Source organism: Cibotium barometz, chromosome 12 (genome assembly GCF_041138505.1).
Source record: "Cibotium barometz isolate CiBa-2024 chromosome 12, ASM4113850v1, whole genome shotgun sequence".
NCBI lineage: Eukaryota > Viridiplantae > Streptophyta > Polypodiopsida > Cyatheales > Cibotiaceae > Cibotium > Cibotium barometz.
Genome location: NC_141057.1, coordinates 43,236,878 through 43,256,456, shown reverse-complemented (window position 1 = coordinate 43,256,456; position 19,579 = coordinate 43,236,878). Strand labels below are relative to the sequence as shown.

Below are 19,579 nucleotides of genomic sequence, written 5' to 3'. Positions count from 1 at the left end.
AATACAAGTCACGTGAAAACAATTTCAGACATGCAAAGACGGATGCACGTGCACATGTAATGGACAAAATCTCTCTTTTCATGAAACTTGTACAAAACATTCTAGTCGGGCACGAATCTGGCACGACAAAATGTGAAAACCCTGGCCTTCCTATGGAGTGACAGTCCCATAGGCAAGACACGGTACAAACACGGGTCCTTCCATGGAGTGACAGTCCCATGGATAAGACACCGTCCTGGCCATACACGGGTGGCGTGATTCAAGCTCCCGTCCGTATGACGCGATCCTAGTCACACACAGGTGGCACGAGACTGGCTCCCGTCCATGTGACACAAAGTAACTGGCCCTTTCACATGAGACACCGACCTGGCCTCATGTGAACATGGCACAAATCTAGCGACTCTATGGAGTGACGGTCCCATAGAAGTGGTACCAGAAATGGAGATGGACCAAATGGGCGGCCAAATGGTGACAATGACCCTATTAGCAAAAGTAAGAACAAGTAGGAAACTCTATTTGAGTCCTCGGAACTTGTCCTCTAGCCGGTCCATATATTGAGGATGTAAGAAACAGGCTTTCGGCCCTTCCTTGACAAACTCGGACCACTTGTAAGCAACCTCGCCAGAAAAATCATCCGACTAGCCACACCAATCAAATTCACCCACCGCAAGCTAGCGTCTCCAATGAGCAACCAAGACCTTGTCTTGATCGGATTTCCATACAACTCTAAAATAAGTAGTCGACAGATGCAACCAAGAACGTAAATCATTAGCATCCATCTTACCACCATACTTCTTGAACTAGATCTTCTTGGATTGAGGTGATTAAAGACAACCTAAGAGCTCTCCTATCAAAGGAACCAACTTTGAAGGAGGAGAAAATATAAATTTCAAATACTAGGATGGCTTCGAGCTCTTGTTGATGTTTATCTTGTTTATGGCCCCTCAGGCACTCCTTTTCAAGCACCCTCTGTGCTTCGCATTCTTGGTGACGTTTTTCACATTCACGCTCTAGATGGCATTCTTCATGTTTGAGGCGATGGTTCTTCAGCTTACATTGCTCTTCTATGCTTGGCTTCCCCCTAATCATCATAGGATTGCAACAATTGTTGCAAAATGGCCTAAGTGGTGAGGTTTTGCTGAGAAATGGCATGTAGGAGTGCCGTGAGAGGATCTATGGTAGGCATGTTTGGGGTAGAGGTACTTGCAGCAAGAACTTGAGGGATTTGTACTTGGGGAATCTGGGGTTCTCTCTCCATGGTGAAATATTCTTCCACGTTGATTTGCTCTTCTGAAGTATCCATAGTGGGAGGCTCAACAATTCTACCGGATCATAATAAGACCATCCACTATGCCTGATCTTCCGGGTTCTAACCCAGAGCACCCTTGTTGTGGGAGGCTCCTACAGATTCTTGCCCAGGGCCAAGTAAACCATCCACAACAGAAAACAAGTTTAGGTCCTCCTTTGTGGGAGGCTCCTATAAGTTCTTGCCCAGAGCAAAGCAAACCATCCACAGAAAAAATTCAGCACAGCCCTTAGTCAAAGCCTAAGCTCTAATACCACTATTACAAAATGCATAGTGGAAGCTTCTTTAACTTGCTGATTTGGAAAAGAGCCACAGGAGCGGGGGGAGGGGATTAACATCTACAAAAGACCAGAAGTGCTAAAGAGACCATGAATAGTACAATGATAGATGACATACACAGTACACCGCAAGGGGTCTCAATAAACCACTTAAGAGGGAGGGGGGGGGGGGGTGGGTGGGTGGGGGGCCTCCATAGAGAGTATTTGCTTTATGCTGCAGATTGGAATGAAGTACACAGAAGGGCAAATCTGCCTCAACTGAATTTAACCTGAACTGAGGGCTTTACCACGAGAAAACACTTCCTCCTTGATTGCCTTTGAGACCGATGGCTGCCCACGACCTGATGCTGCTGGTCGCCCTTTACTGGCCGCCTCCTGGAGCTACCCAGCCTTGTGTTTTCCTTCAGCACTTCTGGAAGAAGTGGCTCCTCTTGCCCATGACCTGCTGGTCATACCTACCCCTTGCATGTTTTTGCTTCCTCCTGATAGCTGATGGGGCTGAGAAAGGCTGGCTTGCAGGCTTGGCAACTTTTGTAACATTTGAGATGGGCCCTGTAGCCTGACCAGGAAAAGAGGACACATAAAATTATTTATTTGCAATAAGGTCCCCTTTCCCATGGATGCCTATCCCATACGGGCTGGCCAGCCATGGCCCCATTTCTCAGTGCACAACCTGGCTGCCCACTGTCCCTCTTGGCCTTCCATCTCCTCCTAAATGGCATCATTAGTCCCAAGGACTACGGTTTCACACACACCAAGACTCTGACCTGGCTTCTGAGAAGAAGACTAACCAGTGTTCTAGGTGCCCAACAAGATGTCTAATAAGTACCTGACAACACCCTATACATCACTTACAACCTGCAAGTGGGTTACATCTGACTTATGCGGAGCTTGCCCATGAACTAACTGGACCCTAGACCTAGATGGTGACTGGCAAACTGACCCTGGACAAGGACTCACAAAATGCACAGTGCCCATCAAAAAGGTGTCCTAAGTGTACTGACTCAGCAGACTGGCCACATGGTACACTTGTACAGCAGGTGTGCACGTGACATTGTTTTCCCCCCTTCTTGCTTTTCAAACCTCCTCTTCTTCACTTTGCTATTCTCATAGTAAAATTTAATCAAAAATAAAAAACAAAACCTTAATGGTGTACACTCTCTTTCAAAGATTGTATGCCTTGCCCATGGCTAGAGGGATAAGTTCCAGGATCAAAATACATGGGTGAAGAAAAGGGGTAGTTTGATGTCACCTTGAGTTGGATGTGTTTTCGTATATAGGATTGGGCAACCGAAGGGGTGGTTTGAGGTCACCTTCAGTTGAAAAGTTCATTGCATTCTAGAAGACCAAAGTTATAAATGATTTTGAGTTTCAAGATCCTGGCAAACTGTTTAAGTTTTGTGACTACAGCAGATATCATTCTTAATTAATAATCTCCTTCCCAGACGTTTTGCCACCATGGGCATCACACAACAAGTGCTATGTGCTTGACAAATCCACCTCACAAGAAAGTACTCAAGCAACACACTGAAAAAAAATGAAAAGATTTCTCCTCAGATAGGATATTTACTGAGACTGAAGAACCAAAACTCAAGAAAGGGTCTGATCAAAGACTCACTGTCAGTTTTCTGCGACCCCAAACAAGAGCATCTCTATGTGATCCATGGTAAAGATCAACTCGTTTTGGTCCCTTTATTGCACTACCTCTATCTTCAACCTGCACACACAAATGAGCTACTCAGCTTTGCTTTGTAGCAACACTATGACTTACAAAATGTCCTTGGCCTGAAGGTTTATGTACATAAGACATAACCAAGTACATCATATGCATATGGAAATAAAAAATGTAAATATATGCTTACGTGTAGGACGTATGTCTACTTTATCTATACATGTATCGATCTATCCATCTTAATATTTTTCTCCTTTTTTTTTCTTTTTCTTTTTTCTTTTTTCTTTTTTCTTTTTTCTTTTTCTTTTTTTTTTGTGTGTGTGAGTGTGTGTAGAGAGTGTGTGTGTGTGAGAGAGAGAGAGAGAGAGAGAGAGAGAGAGAGAGAGGCATTGACGTCTCTAAAGTCCAGAACTGTCTACGAGACCAAAATAAGATGATTTATTTATCACACCTTCATAGAAAATGCCTTTAGCATCTCCTACATGTTAATGCTACAAGCGCATCATGTTCAATGAAGAGGGGGAGAGAGAGAGGGAGAGAGAAACAGAGAGAGTACCTCACCCCAGCCATAACCAGGAATAAACATCCGTGTCCCAAATGGGTAGTACTCTGTGTCTGCAGCGATGGTACCATGGCTTGGTAGTAACTTCCATGGAAATAATACACGGCCAAGCAATTTATGGTACTGCATCAGACTCAGTTTTGATAAAATTGGCGGGCGAGCCTAGAAAAATGCACAAAGAACCAAAAGCACATAAGTATGTTGCAGACCCTAGACACATGGAACCACATCTATAACCCACAAAAGATCACCAAGCGTCCTTTTAGTCAGCCATGGACATGGAAGTTTCACCCTTTTGGCCCTGATCAATAAAAAGAAGTGAAATCAAGCATCCAAAATGTAAATTTCTCCCAAAAACATCAATAGCTCAAAAGAAAAACAAAATGAATGCCTCTGTATACAGCAAAGAAGAAGAAGAATCTATGTATATGTGTGTGGGTGTTGCATGCACTGAGGTTGATCGTGGTAACGCACAACAGGGCCTTCTTTATACCTTTATGTGGTGAGATCTTTAGCATCCAATTCCCAAAGTAGAGAGAGAGAGAAGAGAAGTAGACGACACATTATTGGGTCCCAATTTACCCACTAAAGGGCCCCCCTTGCAAGTAGGAGTATTTGCTTATATTACTTCTTTGGAGAATGCTTTACAATGCTTGAGAACAAGCGATATGACTGCCCAATGCAAGGACAAGGAAGACCATACATCGGCTGAGTATCCACCAATCCAAGGCACTACAGAAGACTCTTCGGGCCACTCATGCAAGTCCAGATAGCTGTAGGACTACACATGCTGGCTGAGAATGGAAGAGGAGCTTCACTGTTAGTGAGGAAAGGATGACTTATCTGCTGACTTTACTGCTGAAAACTGTGCTGAGAACTCAATGAATAATGATGATTTGATGTGCTTGTCATTTATTGGAGCTGGTTGGCCTGTTTATACCCTGTCGGCCTGTTTTTATGGACAAAAAATGATGTTTTAACAGCATTAAATGCTGCGCTTTGTTATCCCTAGTCCTAGCCGACTCACAGCCCTCTGCCATGCCGATGCTGATGGGTTTGCTGCTGGCCGACTAGTGCACTAGTGCATCCACTGCTGGCTGACTGTAGGTAGGGGTACCTGTAGGCTGTCGACTGGCTGCCTTGGGTCACAGCGCACGACAAATATTCCTAGAAAAAGGTATTACTTCTGTACAAATGTTTGCATTGATGATCATGCCAGTGTGTCACTATGTACCCCAATACAGGGTGCACATGACATTCCCTCCTACATAACTTGGCGGTATGTTCACAGCTTGCAAGTAGTCAGTCAATAACTAGGGGTACTCCTGAAAGAACTCTTCATCCAGCCATATCGATTCTTGGGTTTGTCGGTCCTTGAACTTCGTACAAAACTATGGTATTCTTCGACCGGAACCATTCTTCCATCTATGGAGGAAAAAAATTTATGGCTCTATGACCTCTACGTCGTCGATCAAATCTGGTTGTTGCTCTTTTGATACATCCTGCAATGCAAGACCTACATATGGCTTCAAGCAAGAAACATGAAAGACATTGTGCATAGTCCAACTTTCCGCCAATTTTAAAGAGACATCACTTAGCTTTTGAATGACGGGAAATGGGCCGAAACTTCCAAATGAAAGCTTGGGACAACGCTTTTCCACTTTCTTTAGCCATTGCTTCATGATGCGGAGATATACCCAATCCCCTTCCTTAAAGTAGACATCTCACCTGGATTTGTTGGCTTGCCAAGTATAAGCATCTTGAGCTTCGGCAAGGTGCTCCTTAACTGACTCAATGATCTCCGAGAATGTTTCGAATGTCTTGTTGGCCTCTAGAGATGGTGATACATGTCTCATCAAAAGAGATGAGAACCGGCGACCAAATGTTGTCTCATACGGCATGCGGCCAATACTCGATGAGTGCGTATCATTCAGGATTGCATAAACCAATGGAATATATTGTTCCCATTTCAACTGCTGGTCATGGCATATAATTTGAGAACGTCAAAGGCCAATTGATTATATATTTCTGTTTGTGGATGGAATGCCTTGGACAGCTGCAATGTAGTCCCAAAATTGTCAAACAATGCTCTCAAAAAATGGGACGTGAATTTAGAATCTTTGTCCAATGTGATTGTCCGTGGCAAACCACCAATGGGATACCAAAATCTAATGAACAAGCAAGCTATGTCCAAAGCTGTGGCTGTCTACTTGCATGGAATGAGCATTTAGAACTTATTGAATCTGTCCACAATTGTCGTACACTATGTTTCTAGATCTAGCTGAGGCGAAAAGAGAGCCTATGAAGTCCATACTGATGTCGTGAAAAGATCCCTCTGGAATAGGCAATGGCTGAAGTAACCTTGCCTATTTCGTATGTGGAACTTTCACCTTTTGACATTTCTGACATGGTTGGACGTGTTGGTAGACATCCCATCGTATTTTGGGCCAATACAATGACCTCTCTAACTTCTCCAAGGTACTATTGATACTCCTACCAGTTTTGTGCCACCCATGTGTGACCAAAATTGTGCCATATGGACGGGAGCCTGTTTGCTGCCACCCATGTATAACCAGGATTGCGTCTTATCCATGGGATTGTCACTCCATGGTAAGACTGATATTTGTGCCGAGCTTTGTCTATGGGATTGTCACTTCATAGGAAGGTCCGTGCCAAGATTTGTGTTTTGCCTATGGGACTGTCACTCCATAGGAAAACCAAGACTTTCCATTTCTGTCACGCCAGTTTTGTGCCCGCGACAAGAAATCTTTGTACAAGTTTCCTGAAAGGGAGATTTCATCCATTACATGTGCACATGCATTCATGTTCGCATGCATAAACTGTTAGAAGTCATCTCCTGTCTATTTGTATACACCAGGGCCTTTGTTGTGGGTGTGCCCGCCCTTATGAGGTGTTTTATCATTTTTCCACACTCCCCGTATTTTTTCCCATTTTTCCTAGTGGTGGGAGGGCTGCCAGATGATGCCAGGAGCACCCCAGTGCTGGCCGACTGGATGTTCATCAGTCGTGGGCTTCAGGGCTGCTGACCGACTGGTTTTCATCAGTCGTGGGCATCTGTATGCTGGCCGACTGCATTTATGCAGTCGTGGGACTTTTTTCTTCAGTCATGTGCACTATTTCTGCTGGCCGACTGCCCTATCAGGGATGTATATATAGCCCCTCAGCCCCCACCACTTCCTCATTCAGTTTTTCCGGGATCTTGTGTATAGAGAAGAGTTTACACACCTATCTCTCTGTGTTTCTTGTGCTGTTTATTTTCTGCAGTCTACTTGCTCTTGTCTACCCAAGTTTGGTTATCGTTTCCGCTCCATATTCTGACATGGTATCAAAGCCCTAGGCTCTAGGAGATCTTGGGCGTTTTTCTGAGCAAGAGGGGGAGCAACAGGTTGCTGATTGGTGGACTGTTTCGGGCTGAACGGGAAGAGAAGGTGCAAGAGGAAGGCGGGCAAAGGTGCTCGACAGCCACTTGTAGATTTTCATATTTTTTTTTCCCACGCACCCACCCTTTCAGGTTACTCTCCGCAATGGCAGATTTACTAGAGATGGCCGAGAAGCACGTGAAGATTCCGACTCTCCCCACGTTCCCAGTGGATCGTCAATTGGACGGGTCCAATTACGGCATCTGGAAGGTCATGATGGAGTCGGTTCTGGAGTCATATGACCTTGCTGATTTTATTATCATAGGGGTGCCACGGCCGGAAGCTGAGGAAGGGAAGTTATTATCAACGAAGGACCGAGAGGCACAGGCACACATGTGGGATCGTGTCAACGCCAGGGTCCGGTCGTTTATTTTCCTCAATTGCACACCACAAGTGATCAACCATGTGAAGCACATGACGCTGGCAAGAGGCATATGGGAGCACTTGGCTTCTTTGTATAACAGGGTGTCACCCATGAAACGGATATCCTTGGAAGTGCAGATGCGGGTTATGAACTCTGCAAAGTCTTCGACGATGCGGGAACACATTAACAAGCTGCAGGCCCTTCAGCAGGAAGTCCTTCAAGTTGGGAAAGAGATATCATCCGAAGATATGGCCATCACGTTACTTTCCCACTTGCCTGGTCAGTATTCTGCTTTCTATTCCTCGCTGATCGCGAGTGGCAGGCTCAGCACCATTACTTGGGAGGAGCTTGTGCCAATGGTCTTGGACCAGGAGGAACGTTTCACGAACCCTCCTCACGGCGGAGGTTCGGAGGCCTTAACTGGCCAACGGTCGAAAGGCCGGAATTCCAACAAGGGCAAAGGGAAGGCTTCACCGAAGAAGTCTTCTGAGAAGAAGCCTAATCCCGAACGAGAGAAGCTGAAGGCCGAAAGATCTTGGAATGATTGTGGCGAGAAAGGCCACTACTGGAGGAAGTGCCCTAAGCGGACAGGGAAGAGTGCTGATTCCTCAGCCTCAGCTGCGAAGACTCCGGCATTTGTGCACTTAGAGATGGTGGACTCCGATGCTTCATCATCTTCGAGCGAGGAGGCAATTGGCTTCACCGCGAAGGATACCCGGGAATGGATTCTCGACAGTGGTGCTTCCAGGCACATGACTCCATCCCGTGACTTCTTTCTGGATCTGAAACGGCAGTCAGGTCGTATCTTTATTGGCGATAACTCCACTATTCCGATACATAGTGAGGGCCGGATGGAGATTATTCCCGACGGCAAGGGGGGCAAGCATGCTTCCCGTGTTCTTTATGTCCCTGCTCTGGGTTTTCATCTTCTGTCAGTGCATGAGGTATGCAAGACTGGCTTTCGGGTGGAATTTGAGGAGCATTCAGTTGCTCTAAGGGACCGTGAGACAGGCAAAGTTCCTTGGGAAGGCGGTGTGGAGAATGGCATCTACAAGTCTCTGCACTCTCCTCATTGACAGGCTCTCAGGTCGGAGATTTGTGGCACTTTCGTTTTGGCCACTTAAATGTGGATGCTTTGCGGCGCGCCTTCCGAGACCAGATGGTGGTTGGCTTGCCAGATGTTGGTAATAGGCAAGGACGCTGCAGTTCTTGCATACGTGATAAGCAGCACAGGGAATCCTTTCCGAATCAGGCTTCCAGGCGGGCTTCGACACCATTGGAGTTGATTCACATTGACTTGTGTGGACCACAACAGATACCATCCGTGGGAGGATCTCTCTACTTCATGATGCTGCTTGATGATTGTACCAGATTCACGTGGGTCTACTTTCTTTCCCAAAAGGACCAAGCTTTTGCTCGGTTTAAGGATTGGCACGTGATGGTGGAGAAAGAGTCTGGATTTCAAGTCAAGACTCTCAGGGCTGACAAAGGAGGTGAATTCTCCTCGATTGTATTTTTCCGGTTTTGTGCAGATCATGGCATCAAAAGGGAATTGGCCAATACCGGATCACCTTCGGAGAATGGAGTTGTTGAACGTAAGAACAGGACTGTGGTAGAGATGGCGAGGACCATGCTGGAGCATCGTGATCTTCCTCGTCCACTTTGGGGTGAGGCTGTGGCAACGGCTGTCCATACCATTAACCGCTCTCTGACGACTTCTGTACCCCATATGACTCCATTTGAGGCATATTTTGGCAGGAAACCCGATGTCTCGCACTTCCGTGTCTTTGGGAGTGACGCGTATGTACATATTCCGAAGAAGCAGAGGAGGAAGCTTGACTCCAAGTCCCGCAAGTTGGTATTTGTGGGGTATAACTCTCTTTCCAAGGGATACAAGTTGTATGATCCAGAGAGGAACGAGATTGTTGTCAGCCGGGATGTGGTCTTTGACGAGCATGTTCCAGCATCCACTGTCGAGGAGCCGCCACTTCTTGGAGATCCAGAGGAGTCTGATAATGATTCCCAGTCTACTACTCCAGTTGATCCACCTCAGTCATCACAGGAGGTTGAGCCCGCAGCTGGAGTTGAGCCCCCGCGACCACAGGAGGCTCCACGATCTGTTCGAGTACCTAGGTGGTTGTTAGACACCCTTCGGAAGTCAGGTGTCACGGAGCTACCCTCCGAGTGGACCACAGAGGACGGCCCTCGAAGATCACATCGAGTCCGAGATAAAAGCAACACGGCGGAGCTTCTTCAGGTGAACTATGCTTTGATGTCTCGTATCATGCGGGACAAAGAGCCCACTTCCGTAAAGGAAGCCCTTTCACAGGATACTTGGAGGAAAGCCATGCAGGTGGAACTTGATGCCATCGAGAAGAACAACACTTGGGAGTTGGTACCGAGGCCGTCGAAGCGGTCAGTCATTGATGTCAAATGGGTCTTTAAGACCAAGTACGCGTCTGATGGGTCAGTGGACAAACACAAAGCCAGGCTTGTGGCTAAAGGTTATGCTCAGCGGCCAGGCATCGACTACGAGGATACCTTTGCACCGACAGCGCGGATGACCACGATTCGGACCGTTCTTGCCCTTGCTTCTTCTCAGAGGTGGCCTGTGTACCAGATGGATGTAAAATCTGCGTTCCTTAATGGTGACCTGCAGGAGGAGGTGTACGTTGAGCAGCCTCCAGGCTTTATTGTTCCAGGATCGGAAGGGATGGTTTATAGGTTACGTAAGGCCTTGTATGGTCTTAAGCAGGCTCCCAGGGCTTGGAATCAGAAGATTGATTCCTTCTTTATTCGGACTGTATTTCAGAGATCGGTTGCAGATCCGAACCTGTATCTCTTTCGGGAATGCGGCATGGTCACACTTATCATCCTTTATGTGGATGATCTCATTCTCACCGGCGGTCATGTGGAGCACATTGGAGTGACGAAGGCTGCCTTGTCAAAGGAGTTTGAGATGACCGACTTAGGCTTACTCCACTTCTTCTTGGGATTGGAGATCTGGCAGACCCAGAGGGGCTTTTTCGTCTCTCAGCAGCGGTATGTTCATGAGTTGCTTGAGGACTTTGGGATGGAGAACTGCAAGCCTATTACTTCGCCGATGGACCCGAACATAAAGTTAACCGTTACAGATCCTTGTGAGCCAGTTGATGCCTCGCAGTACCGGAAGTTGGTTGGTTCATTGATCTGGTTGCTGAACACCAGATTGGACTTGAGCTTCTCCGTGGGGCTGTTGAGCTCTTTTATGCAGACGCCATTGAAGACTCATTGGGACGCAGGATTGCGGATCTTGCGGTATCTGCAGAGTACGAAGGATCTGGGACTCTTTTACACAGGAGGGAATGGAGTCAAGCTCCAAGGTTGGAGTGACTCAGATTGGGGAGGAGATCCAGACACGAGGAGATCTACTTCAGGATACAGTTTTACCCTCGGCTCAGGAGCAGTTTCTTGGAGCAGCAAGAGGCAGCCTACTATTGCCCTTTCTTCGACAGAGGCAGAGTATCGGGCTGCTTGTGGTGCTGCTTGTGAGGTTGTATGGCTGCGGAGGCTGCTAGGCGAGATTGGGTTTCCACAGAGGGAGCCCACAGTCATCCAGTGCGATAACCAGAGTTGTATAGCTATTGCTCGGAACCCGGTTTTCCATGCCCGGACCAAGCATATAGAGATACAGTATCACTTTGTACGTGAGAAGATCTTGACTGGTGACATCTTGCTACTTTATTGTTCGACGGAGGACAATGCGACGGACCTCTTCACGAAGTCTCTACCTCAGGCCACGCTCAGGCGGCACTCCAGCTCCCTTGGGTTGGTTTCACAGCCAGGAGCTGAGAGGGGGTGTTAGAAGTCATCTCCTGTCTATTTGTATACACCAGGGCCTTTGTTGTGGGTGTGCCCGCCCTTATGAGGTGTTTTATCATTTTTCCACACTCCCCGTATTTTTTCCCTATTTTTTCCCATTTTTCCTAGTGGTGGGAGGGCTGCCAGATGATGCCAGGAGCACCCCAGTACTGGCCGACTGGATGTTCATCAATCGTGGGCTTCAGGGCTGCTGGCCGACTGGTTTTCATCAGTCGTGGGCATCTGTATGCTGGCCGACTGCATTTATGCAGTCGTGGGACTTTTTTCTTCAGTCGTGTGCACTATTTCTGCTGGCCGACTGCCCTATCAGGGATGCATATATAGCCCCTCAGCCCCCACCACTTCCTCATTCAGTTTTTCCGGGATCTTGTGTATAGAGAAGAGTTTACACACCTATCTCTCTGTGTTTCTTGTGCTGTTTATTTTCTGCAGTCTACTTGCTCTTGTCTACCCAAGTTTGGTTATCATTTCCGCTGCATATTCTGACATAAACTTGTTTTCGCATGACTTGTTTTCGTGTGTTTGCCTGCTATGACGTGCTAGTACACTGGATGGGGACGCCCCCAGTGTACCGTGGGTGTGCTATCTGCTGACGAGTTGGTGTGGCGTGTGAACAGCTGGTAAGTATTGCCCTTTTTGGCCTTTTCAAATGTAAAATCCATAAAGTAATGTAAACCTTAATGTTTATAAGGTTGGGTGTTCGCACACATTTAAAACATTGGCTGGACACTTTTATTGTGGGTGCCCAAGAGTTAACTTTTGATTAAGGCCTGATCCCAATTAAGATTAAGGATTGCATGTGAAGCATCATCCCCTCCACACGTGGGTTGTGTGGGGTGGTTGATGGAAAAAAGAGTCAACTACTTGGCTTTTGCCCTGGAACCCGCCTTCCACACCTGTGGGTTGCTGCCCTGAACTCGCCACCTCCTACCTGCCTGGCTACGATCCCTGGAACCTGCCCGTGTGCAGTCCTTTGCACCCGCCTCTGGCTGCTGCTACCCCTAGACACGCTTCACTCCCATCGGCTGTTGCTGCATTGTACACGACTCCAGTCCAATTGCCCGGCTGTTGCTACCTGATCCCGCCTACAACATCTGTAGCTCCTATCCTTGAACCTGCCGGCTACTGCAACTGTACCCGTCTCCAGCTCCAGCCCAATGTGCTGCTCCTTGTACCTGCCTCCAACTGGATTAGTTGCTGCCTTGTACCTAATTATAGTACTTGTTGGTTGCCACATCAATATCTACTAGCTGCCATACTTGTACCTGCTATTTACATCGACCGGGATCAATCAAAAGGGGGGAAAACAATCTCTTCACTTTATAACCTAAATTGAATCTTTGTCAGGTACTTATTTTTGTATTTTCAGATTCAGATATTATTAAATTTAAATGTTGTTTTTACAAGTCTTGTCAGGCAAGCATCACCCCCAGTTGCCTTTACCAAGGAAGGCCACCGGGATGGTGATTTTTCCCGTGATTACCCTGACCGCGCCCTCACATTTAGAGGAGCCAGTGAAGGTCATTGGGGTATGAGAAAAACTGGGAGCAAAGCTTACTGTGGAGCACCAAGTATCACTCCCTCTGCGGTGCTTCACCTTGCCAAGCGTTAGTACGGGCGTACCTGTTGGTGCACAGTCCTGGAAGACCAGTGAGGGCAGGTGTTCACCCAATGAAGGTGGGAGACTGCCTGTGATTTGGTCTACTCCGACAACTAATTCTTCATCGACAAAATCTGATTGTTTTTCAATTGTACTCACTCCTTGTTATGGATAAATCTGGCCTTGGGCCCGTGAACACTTGTACATATAAATACTCCAAGAAATACAACTGTATTGAGGGGGGGGGGGGAGAGGGGGCTTTCCGGCCCCAATGATGGTGTCAAGTGTTCTTTGTCATTTTCAGTTTTAATGTTGCTAATAATGTCCATTGTTTGTGTTAGTTAAGTGATCTAAAAATGTGTATTTTATCTTTCGATTTGTAGGCCTCTTGTAGGGAGCCGTTACATTGGTATCAGAGCCCAGTCGTCTCTCTTTCTCAAGAGGAGACGGTGTGTTTTGAGATCGGAAGCAAACACAGACACTTGACTCAATGGACAGCCAAGGCAACCCTTTGGAAGTGCCAGATTCGAAAGGTCAATCACTTGCCTCTCGCGATTCCGATGCATTGCATGGAAGGCACAAGCCTCTTGAGAGAGTTTATGACAGTGTTTTGATGGGACAACCATCCCGTGGAAAACAGCCTATGCATGAGGATGATCCCAATAAATTGAGGGCTGAATTGGAGCACATGAAGAAGCTTTTGCAAGCAAAGGAGCAAGAGCTGCAATTTTTGCATGAAGATCCCCATGTACAAAGTGTCATTGAAGCAAGGAAAGCTGATGCTATGGTGGATATGACCTTTGATTCCATAGCTCGTGAAGTGGACAAGAAGCCAAGGGAGTTGGCACTCTCCTATCTCATCCGAAAGGGTGATCTCAAAGAAGGAGAGGATGGGAAGTTAGTATTCAAGAATCCGCCTCGTTTGAAGCATGGAGACCCAGCATCTCAACGGTTGAGGTCTTTTATACACAAGAAAGAGGTATCAGTCACTTCTCGCCATGCATCTACTCCTCGTGGGACAGGAGGAAACAAATATGTGCATGTTGGAGCTAGTGGGCAAGCCGAAAGACTTTGTCCATTGAGTTGTCTCGTGGAGAGACATTGCTTCATTTGGGGAGGTCACATGCATCTGGGCCACAGATTCATAATGCACATGCCACCGTGCCTCGTGAAACATCTTTGGTTGCCCATGACGCCCATGCAAAGAGAGCTGCCCTGTTGGATAGGGAAAAGAGAAAGAGGGAAGAACATGAATCACATCCAAAAAAGCTCAAGGAGTTCAAGGCAGGAGACAAGTCCGTGAAGTTTGATGCCTTTCATGGAGAGTATGATGCCTTCAAAGTACTTGCTTTCGTGGCTCAGTTTGACATTGCTTTTAGCGATGAGAACTTCACTGAGAAGTCTAAAATTCGTCATGCAAGCATGTTTTTAAAGGGGACAGCTGCCCATTGGTGGATCACTAAAAAGACCACCAAAGATCCCATTTGCACTTGGAAAGAGTTCAAGGACAGATTTTATGCCCAATTTTTGCCTCCTAATGCGGAGCAAACTCTCACACAAAAGTGGGATAAACTTGAGCAAAAAGACAATAAGAGTGTGCGACAATATGTCAACAAATTTTGGAAAGCCTTGCTTGAGGTTACTCCCTTTATGCAACTCTCCGAAGATGAAAAGAAAAAGGAAGTTTTGCTTCGGGTTGCAGCCAGCTTACCGTTCGGGCATCCAATTGTACCCGAAACACACCCTTCAGCAGCTCATAGCATCTGCTCTTGCTAGGGAGCAATTGGTGCTTAAAATTAAGCAGGATCAAGGAGGTTCTAAGGGCAAAGAGAGGGCTATCCCAAACCTACAAAAGGTGGACAGCCACCTAAAAAGAACTTTCGGGAAACCCCAAAGGAAGGTAAAGCTGAAAATACCCCATCCAAGGACATTGGACCAAAGAAGAACAAGTTTGGCTTGACCCCCGAGCAAAGGGAGCAATATGCAAAAGAGGGGAAATGCTTTTCTTGTGGTAGTAAAGAGCACACGTTTAGACAATGCCCTACCCACAAGCAAAAGCAAGAGGATAAGCCACCCAAGGCTAATGTCCATGCCATTCCCGATGTACAGGGTAACACTGAGCATGATGGCAAAGAGAGGGTGGTATGCAAAGCTTGGGGACAAATCAAGGATCAACCTGCCTTGTTTATGTTTGATGATTGTGCAACACATAACTTCATCTCTACACAGATGGCAACCGCCTTGGGCATAGAGATTGGGGACATGGGACCCCAAATTGAGGCAGAGACTACTTTTGTTAGCAAAGAGGTGCTCTTATTGGCAAATTGCGCATACATATATATATATAGGGTTATTTGAAGCATGAGCATTTCTTGATTGCTCCTCTCAATGGATGTGATGTATTTCTTGGCAAGCCTTGGCATCATAGGCTTGAGCCCCGCAAAGAATATAAAACCAACAGGATCACCTTTATGCATAAAGGCCGCATGCATGTCATTGATGCTGGCAAAGAAGGGGATTCCATCCCAGCTGTATCTCACATCCAAATTAATAAGGCAATGAAAAAGAGTTTTTACGCATACTTGGTTTTTGTTTGTGACAAAATTGAACGAAGTAATGTGAATGTGGATGTATTGACTCAAGATAGGCTGAATTTTCTTAATGATATAAAGATTGTTTTGCCGATGCATTGCCAAGAGAACTACCACCTGACAGACCCGAGGATCATTGCATAGATCTTGTGCCAGGTAGTTCCCCACCTAACGAACCCGCATATCGTGTGAGTGCCGCACAACAAGAGGAGATCATGAAGCAGGTTAGTTTTTGGAGAAGGGTTTGGTTCAGCCAAGCTCCTTACCCTTTTATTATCTTGTGCTTTTTGTGCAAAAGAAGGATGGATCCTTCCGCATGTGTGTGGATTATCGAGCTCTAAACAAGCTCACCATCAAGAACAGGTTTCCAATCCCACGCATAGATGACATCTTGGATAAGCTTGATGGCTCGGCTTGTTTCAACCGTATAGACTTAAAGAGTGGCTATCACCAGATTCGTGTGGTACCCCAGGATGTCCATAAGACCGCATTCAGGACAGCATTTAGATTATATGAGTTTTTGGTGATGCCTTTTGGCCTTACCAATGCCCCGGCAACATTCAACCGCATGATGGACAAGATATTCGACCCCATCGTAAATTCAGAGGTGTATTCTTTGATGATATCTTGGTTTTCTCCAAGAATGAGGAGGAGCATAACTCATTTGACTATAGTGTTTGAAGAGTTGCGAAAGCATAAACTCTTCATAAATGCTAAGAAACGTGAGTTCTTCCTCTTAGAAATACACTATTTGGGACACATTGTATCCAAAGAGGGTGTAAGATTGAAACCATTCGCTGGCGACTGATTTGACTCGCCTGCGAGCTCCCCCCCTCCCCCCCCCCCCCCCCCCCCCCCCCGCGCTGCTTCTCGCCATCGCGCCTCACTCTCCCCCCCGCCAGTCCTCCGCTGTCTCCTCCGCCCTCTCCCCCGCTTTCTTCATCGCGCCCTTTTACGCCTTCTCTCCACCGCCTTCTGCCCCGCGTACTCCCCCGCCTTCCCTCCTCTTTTCCGCTTTCTCCCCCCCCGCCTTCTTTTCCTTCGCCACCTACCCCGCTGCCTTCCCCGCCTCCACCCCCGCCGTTTGCTTCATTCCCCCTTCCTTTTTCCTCCGCCTCTCTAACCACCTTCGCCTCCCTCTCTCTTCTCTCCCCCGCCACCTCTCCCCCCTCCGCCTTCTCTCTCCTCCCTTCCGTCTCGCCTCTCCGCCCACCGCTAACTCCTCCCCGCCTCAGCTTCCCCCCCCCCCGCCCCCCCCGCTATCCTGTAGCCCTCCGCTTCTCCTTTTTCCTCGCAGGGCTGTGTCCCTCCCGTTGGTGACCCCGGTTTCTGGCTTTTTCCCTCTGGAGGACTCCATGGAAGCCGCTCCGACTAACCCTGCCGATTCCGGTCTCCGTCTGGAGTTCACAGCTGAAGATCTTCAGTTGTTTGTTTCCACAGTTTCCGCTGTTGAGGCCTCCTCCTTGGTCTGCAAGATAGTGGGTAGCCGTCCGATGCGGAGAGAGCTTCGCGACCTTCTGCAAGGCAGCCTTGTTGGCGTGCCCGCCAAGATCGTCAGCGTAGACTTTTTGGGACGTGGCTACTATCAGGTGGATTTCGAGTCCCCACAGGCAGCTCAGATGGTGCTGGCTCGGAGCCCCATTGCCCTCCGCTCTTCCCGGGCGTTCCTGGCGCGATGGACTCATGGTTTCGACCCCGCTTCTGACCCGCTAGCAGGCGCGACAGGTTTCCCCGTCACTATCTGTTTTCCTGGACTCCGTAGGGAGTACTTGCCCCTCTTGTCATCCATTGGCAAGGCGTTCGGGCAGGTGGTGGAGACGCCTCAGACAGCGGCTTCAGTGATTGCTCGGGCAGCAGGACTCCCGGCCATTCGGGTTGTGGTTCCGTCACCGGAGTCCCTCCCGAAGACGATCCTTCTCCCTTGTCTTTCTGGAGGACATATGATACAGCGCGTGGAGTATTCGGGCCTCCCCGGCCAGTGTTACATATGTCGGGAGATGGGCCATCTCGCACGCGCCTGTCCCCGCAAGGGGGCTCATCCTTCACGTTATGCTGCCTCCGGACCCCCTGCAGGAGACCCGAGGGGTGGCCATCCACTTCAGAGACCGGACATCCCTGGCTCGTCACAGCAGGCGCCATCATCTGACGAGCAGGCCCCGGCGGAGGATGCCGCGCAGTCCCAGGAGGCTGGCGGATGGCAGGAGGTTCGCCAGCGGAAACGCCCGGCCCGCAGGGACCGTCATCGCAGACGCCAGCAGGCAGCACAGGCTGGCGGACAGGCTGGCGGACAGGCGACTCCGGCTGGCGTACAGGCACCTATCCGCACTTATGCTCCTGTCAGGGATAGGCGGCCAGCAGGTCCCACCCCGATGGACGAGGATTCAGACTCAGTGGCCGTTGAGGCCGCTGGTGGAGCCTCCCACGTGGAGACCCCTCTCCCGCCTCCCCCCCGCGGCCCCCCCCCCCTCCTTGGAGCAGATTCCTGAGGATCCTGGGCCGCACTCTTCGACCCCCGGCTCCCCTTCCCCTCACCCGGAGAGCACTCCTTCCACCCTCCCTTCTCCCCCCCCCAGCCCCCCCCCTCCCGCCTCCCCCGGCGGCCCCCCCTGACACCTATCCTCTGGCAGATGCCTCTCCATCCTCTCCTCGCTCTCCCCCCTCCTCGCCACGAGCCCCTATCCCTCCCTCGGCCTCTCCAGGATACTTCGCCAGACCACCCACTGCCCCGGGGCAGCGCAGCTGGGTAGGCCAGAGCTCAGTCCAACGACTGTTCCACCGCCACTCCGGGCCGGTGGAGATGGCGATCCTCGCCTCGCCCGCCACAGAGTTCTCTCCAGCCTCCCCTGGGGGGCCCCCGCGAGTGATGGGGCTACCAGTGGATTACGGTTTTTTCAGGTGCCTCCAGCTGGACGCTGGCCCGTTCGAGACACTGGTCGCGCCCTTGCGAGTTTGCGTGGTGTGCCATCCCTCTCGTTCTCCCTCTGTGGTGAGCAGCATGGTGGCTTTCTCCTTTCCTCTCAGTGTTGCCCCAGACACAGCATGGGATTGCAACTCTGTAGAGGAAGTTTTGCGTGATCAGATACTGGAGTTTTCTCACCACTTCAGTGACTTGGGGCTCACGGACCTATTGCAGACCCGATTACACTCAGCCCGCATGAGCTTGTTTGGTATAGGAGACTGGCGGGCGGATCCGGTCCACACCTCAGTTGAGGCGGTGCTTCTGATTCTCCTCCATGCCGCCCCGAGGGTGCAGCCTACCTTTAGATACATATATGCAGAGGATTGGTCTCACGCCTATGCCCTGGACAGGGCGAAGGCGGAGTGGGGCTGGACACAGAGACAGGTCACCCTCTTTTTGGAGAGACTCCGCACCCGGACAGACAGTGATTATTCTCCCTCCAAGCCGGCGCCCAAGACTCACAGAGTGGAGGGCAGATCATCCGGGCCGGCTGAGAGGGGTGAGCCAGTGGAGGCTGCTTCACTTGCCATAGCTCATCCATGAGGATCCTCTCATGGAACATCCAGGGTCTCGGTGGACATCGCTGCTACATTGGCCGGGGCAGACTTCGCCAGGAGATCCAGAGGGCTCTTGTTGGAGGACCCATAGATATCCTTTTCATCCAGGAGCACCACCTTTCTGCCGGGCGTACCCGCACCTGCGGGAAGATCTTGCCAGGCAGGAGTCACACTTTTTGGTCACCGGCATATGGCTCCCAGGGGAACCAGGGTGGAGTATGCATCTCAGTCAGCGAGCAGCTTCTATCCGAGGTTGTGGACTCTGGCATTCTAGTCCAGGGTCGTGCGCAGTGGATCATCCTTCGGGTTGGGGAAGACCGCATTGGCTTCCTCAACTTCTACGCCCCTAATGGGGCGACCGAGAGAGCCGAGTTCTGGAGCACCATTAG

At 49.1% G+C, this 19,579-nt stretch overlaps 1 protein-coding gene across 3 annotated transcripts in view; it reads right to left on the bottom strand.

Annotated features, from left to right (window-relative positions):
- Window positions 1–19,579, bottom strand: part of LOC147633441 (uncharacterized) — an 81,984-nt gene that overhangs the window by 15,089 nt on the left and 47,316 nt on the right. For all 3 annotated transcript variants that reach the window (XM_086806520.1, XM_086806519.1, XM_086806518.1), the window contains exons 4-5: window positions 3,813–3,980; window positions 3,203–3,301 (exon numbers count right to left, since the gene is read on the bottom strand). In XM_086806520.1, the coding sequence (XP_086662646.1) occupies window positions 3,203–3,301; window positions 3,813–3,980 (267 nt within the window). The remainder of the gene's footprint in view (window positions 1–3,202; window positions 3,302–3,812; window positions 3,981–19,579) is intronic.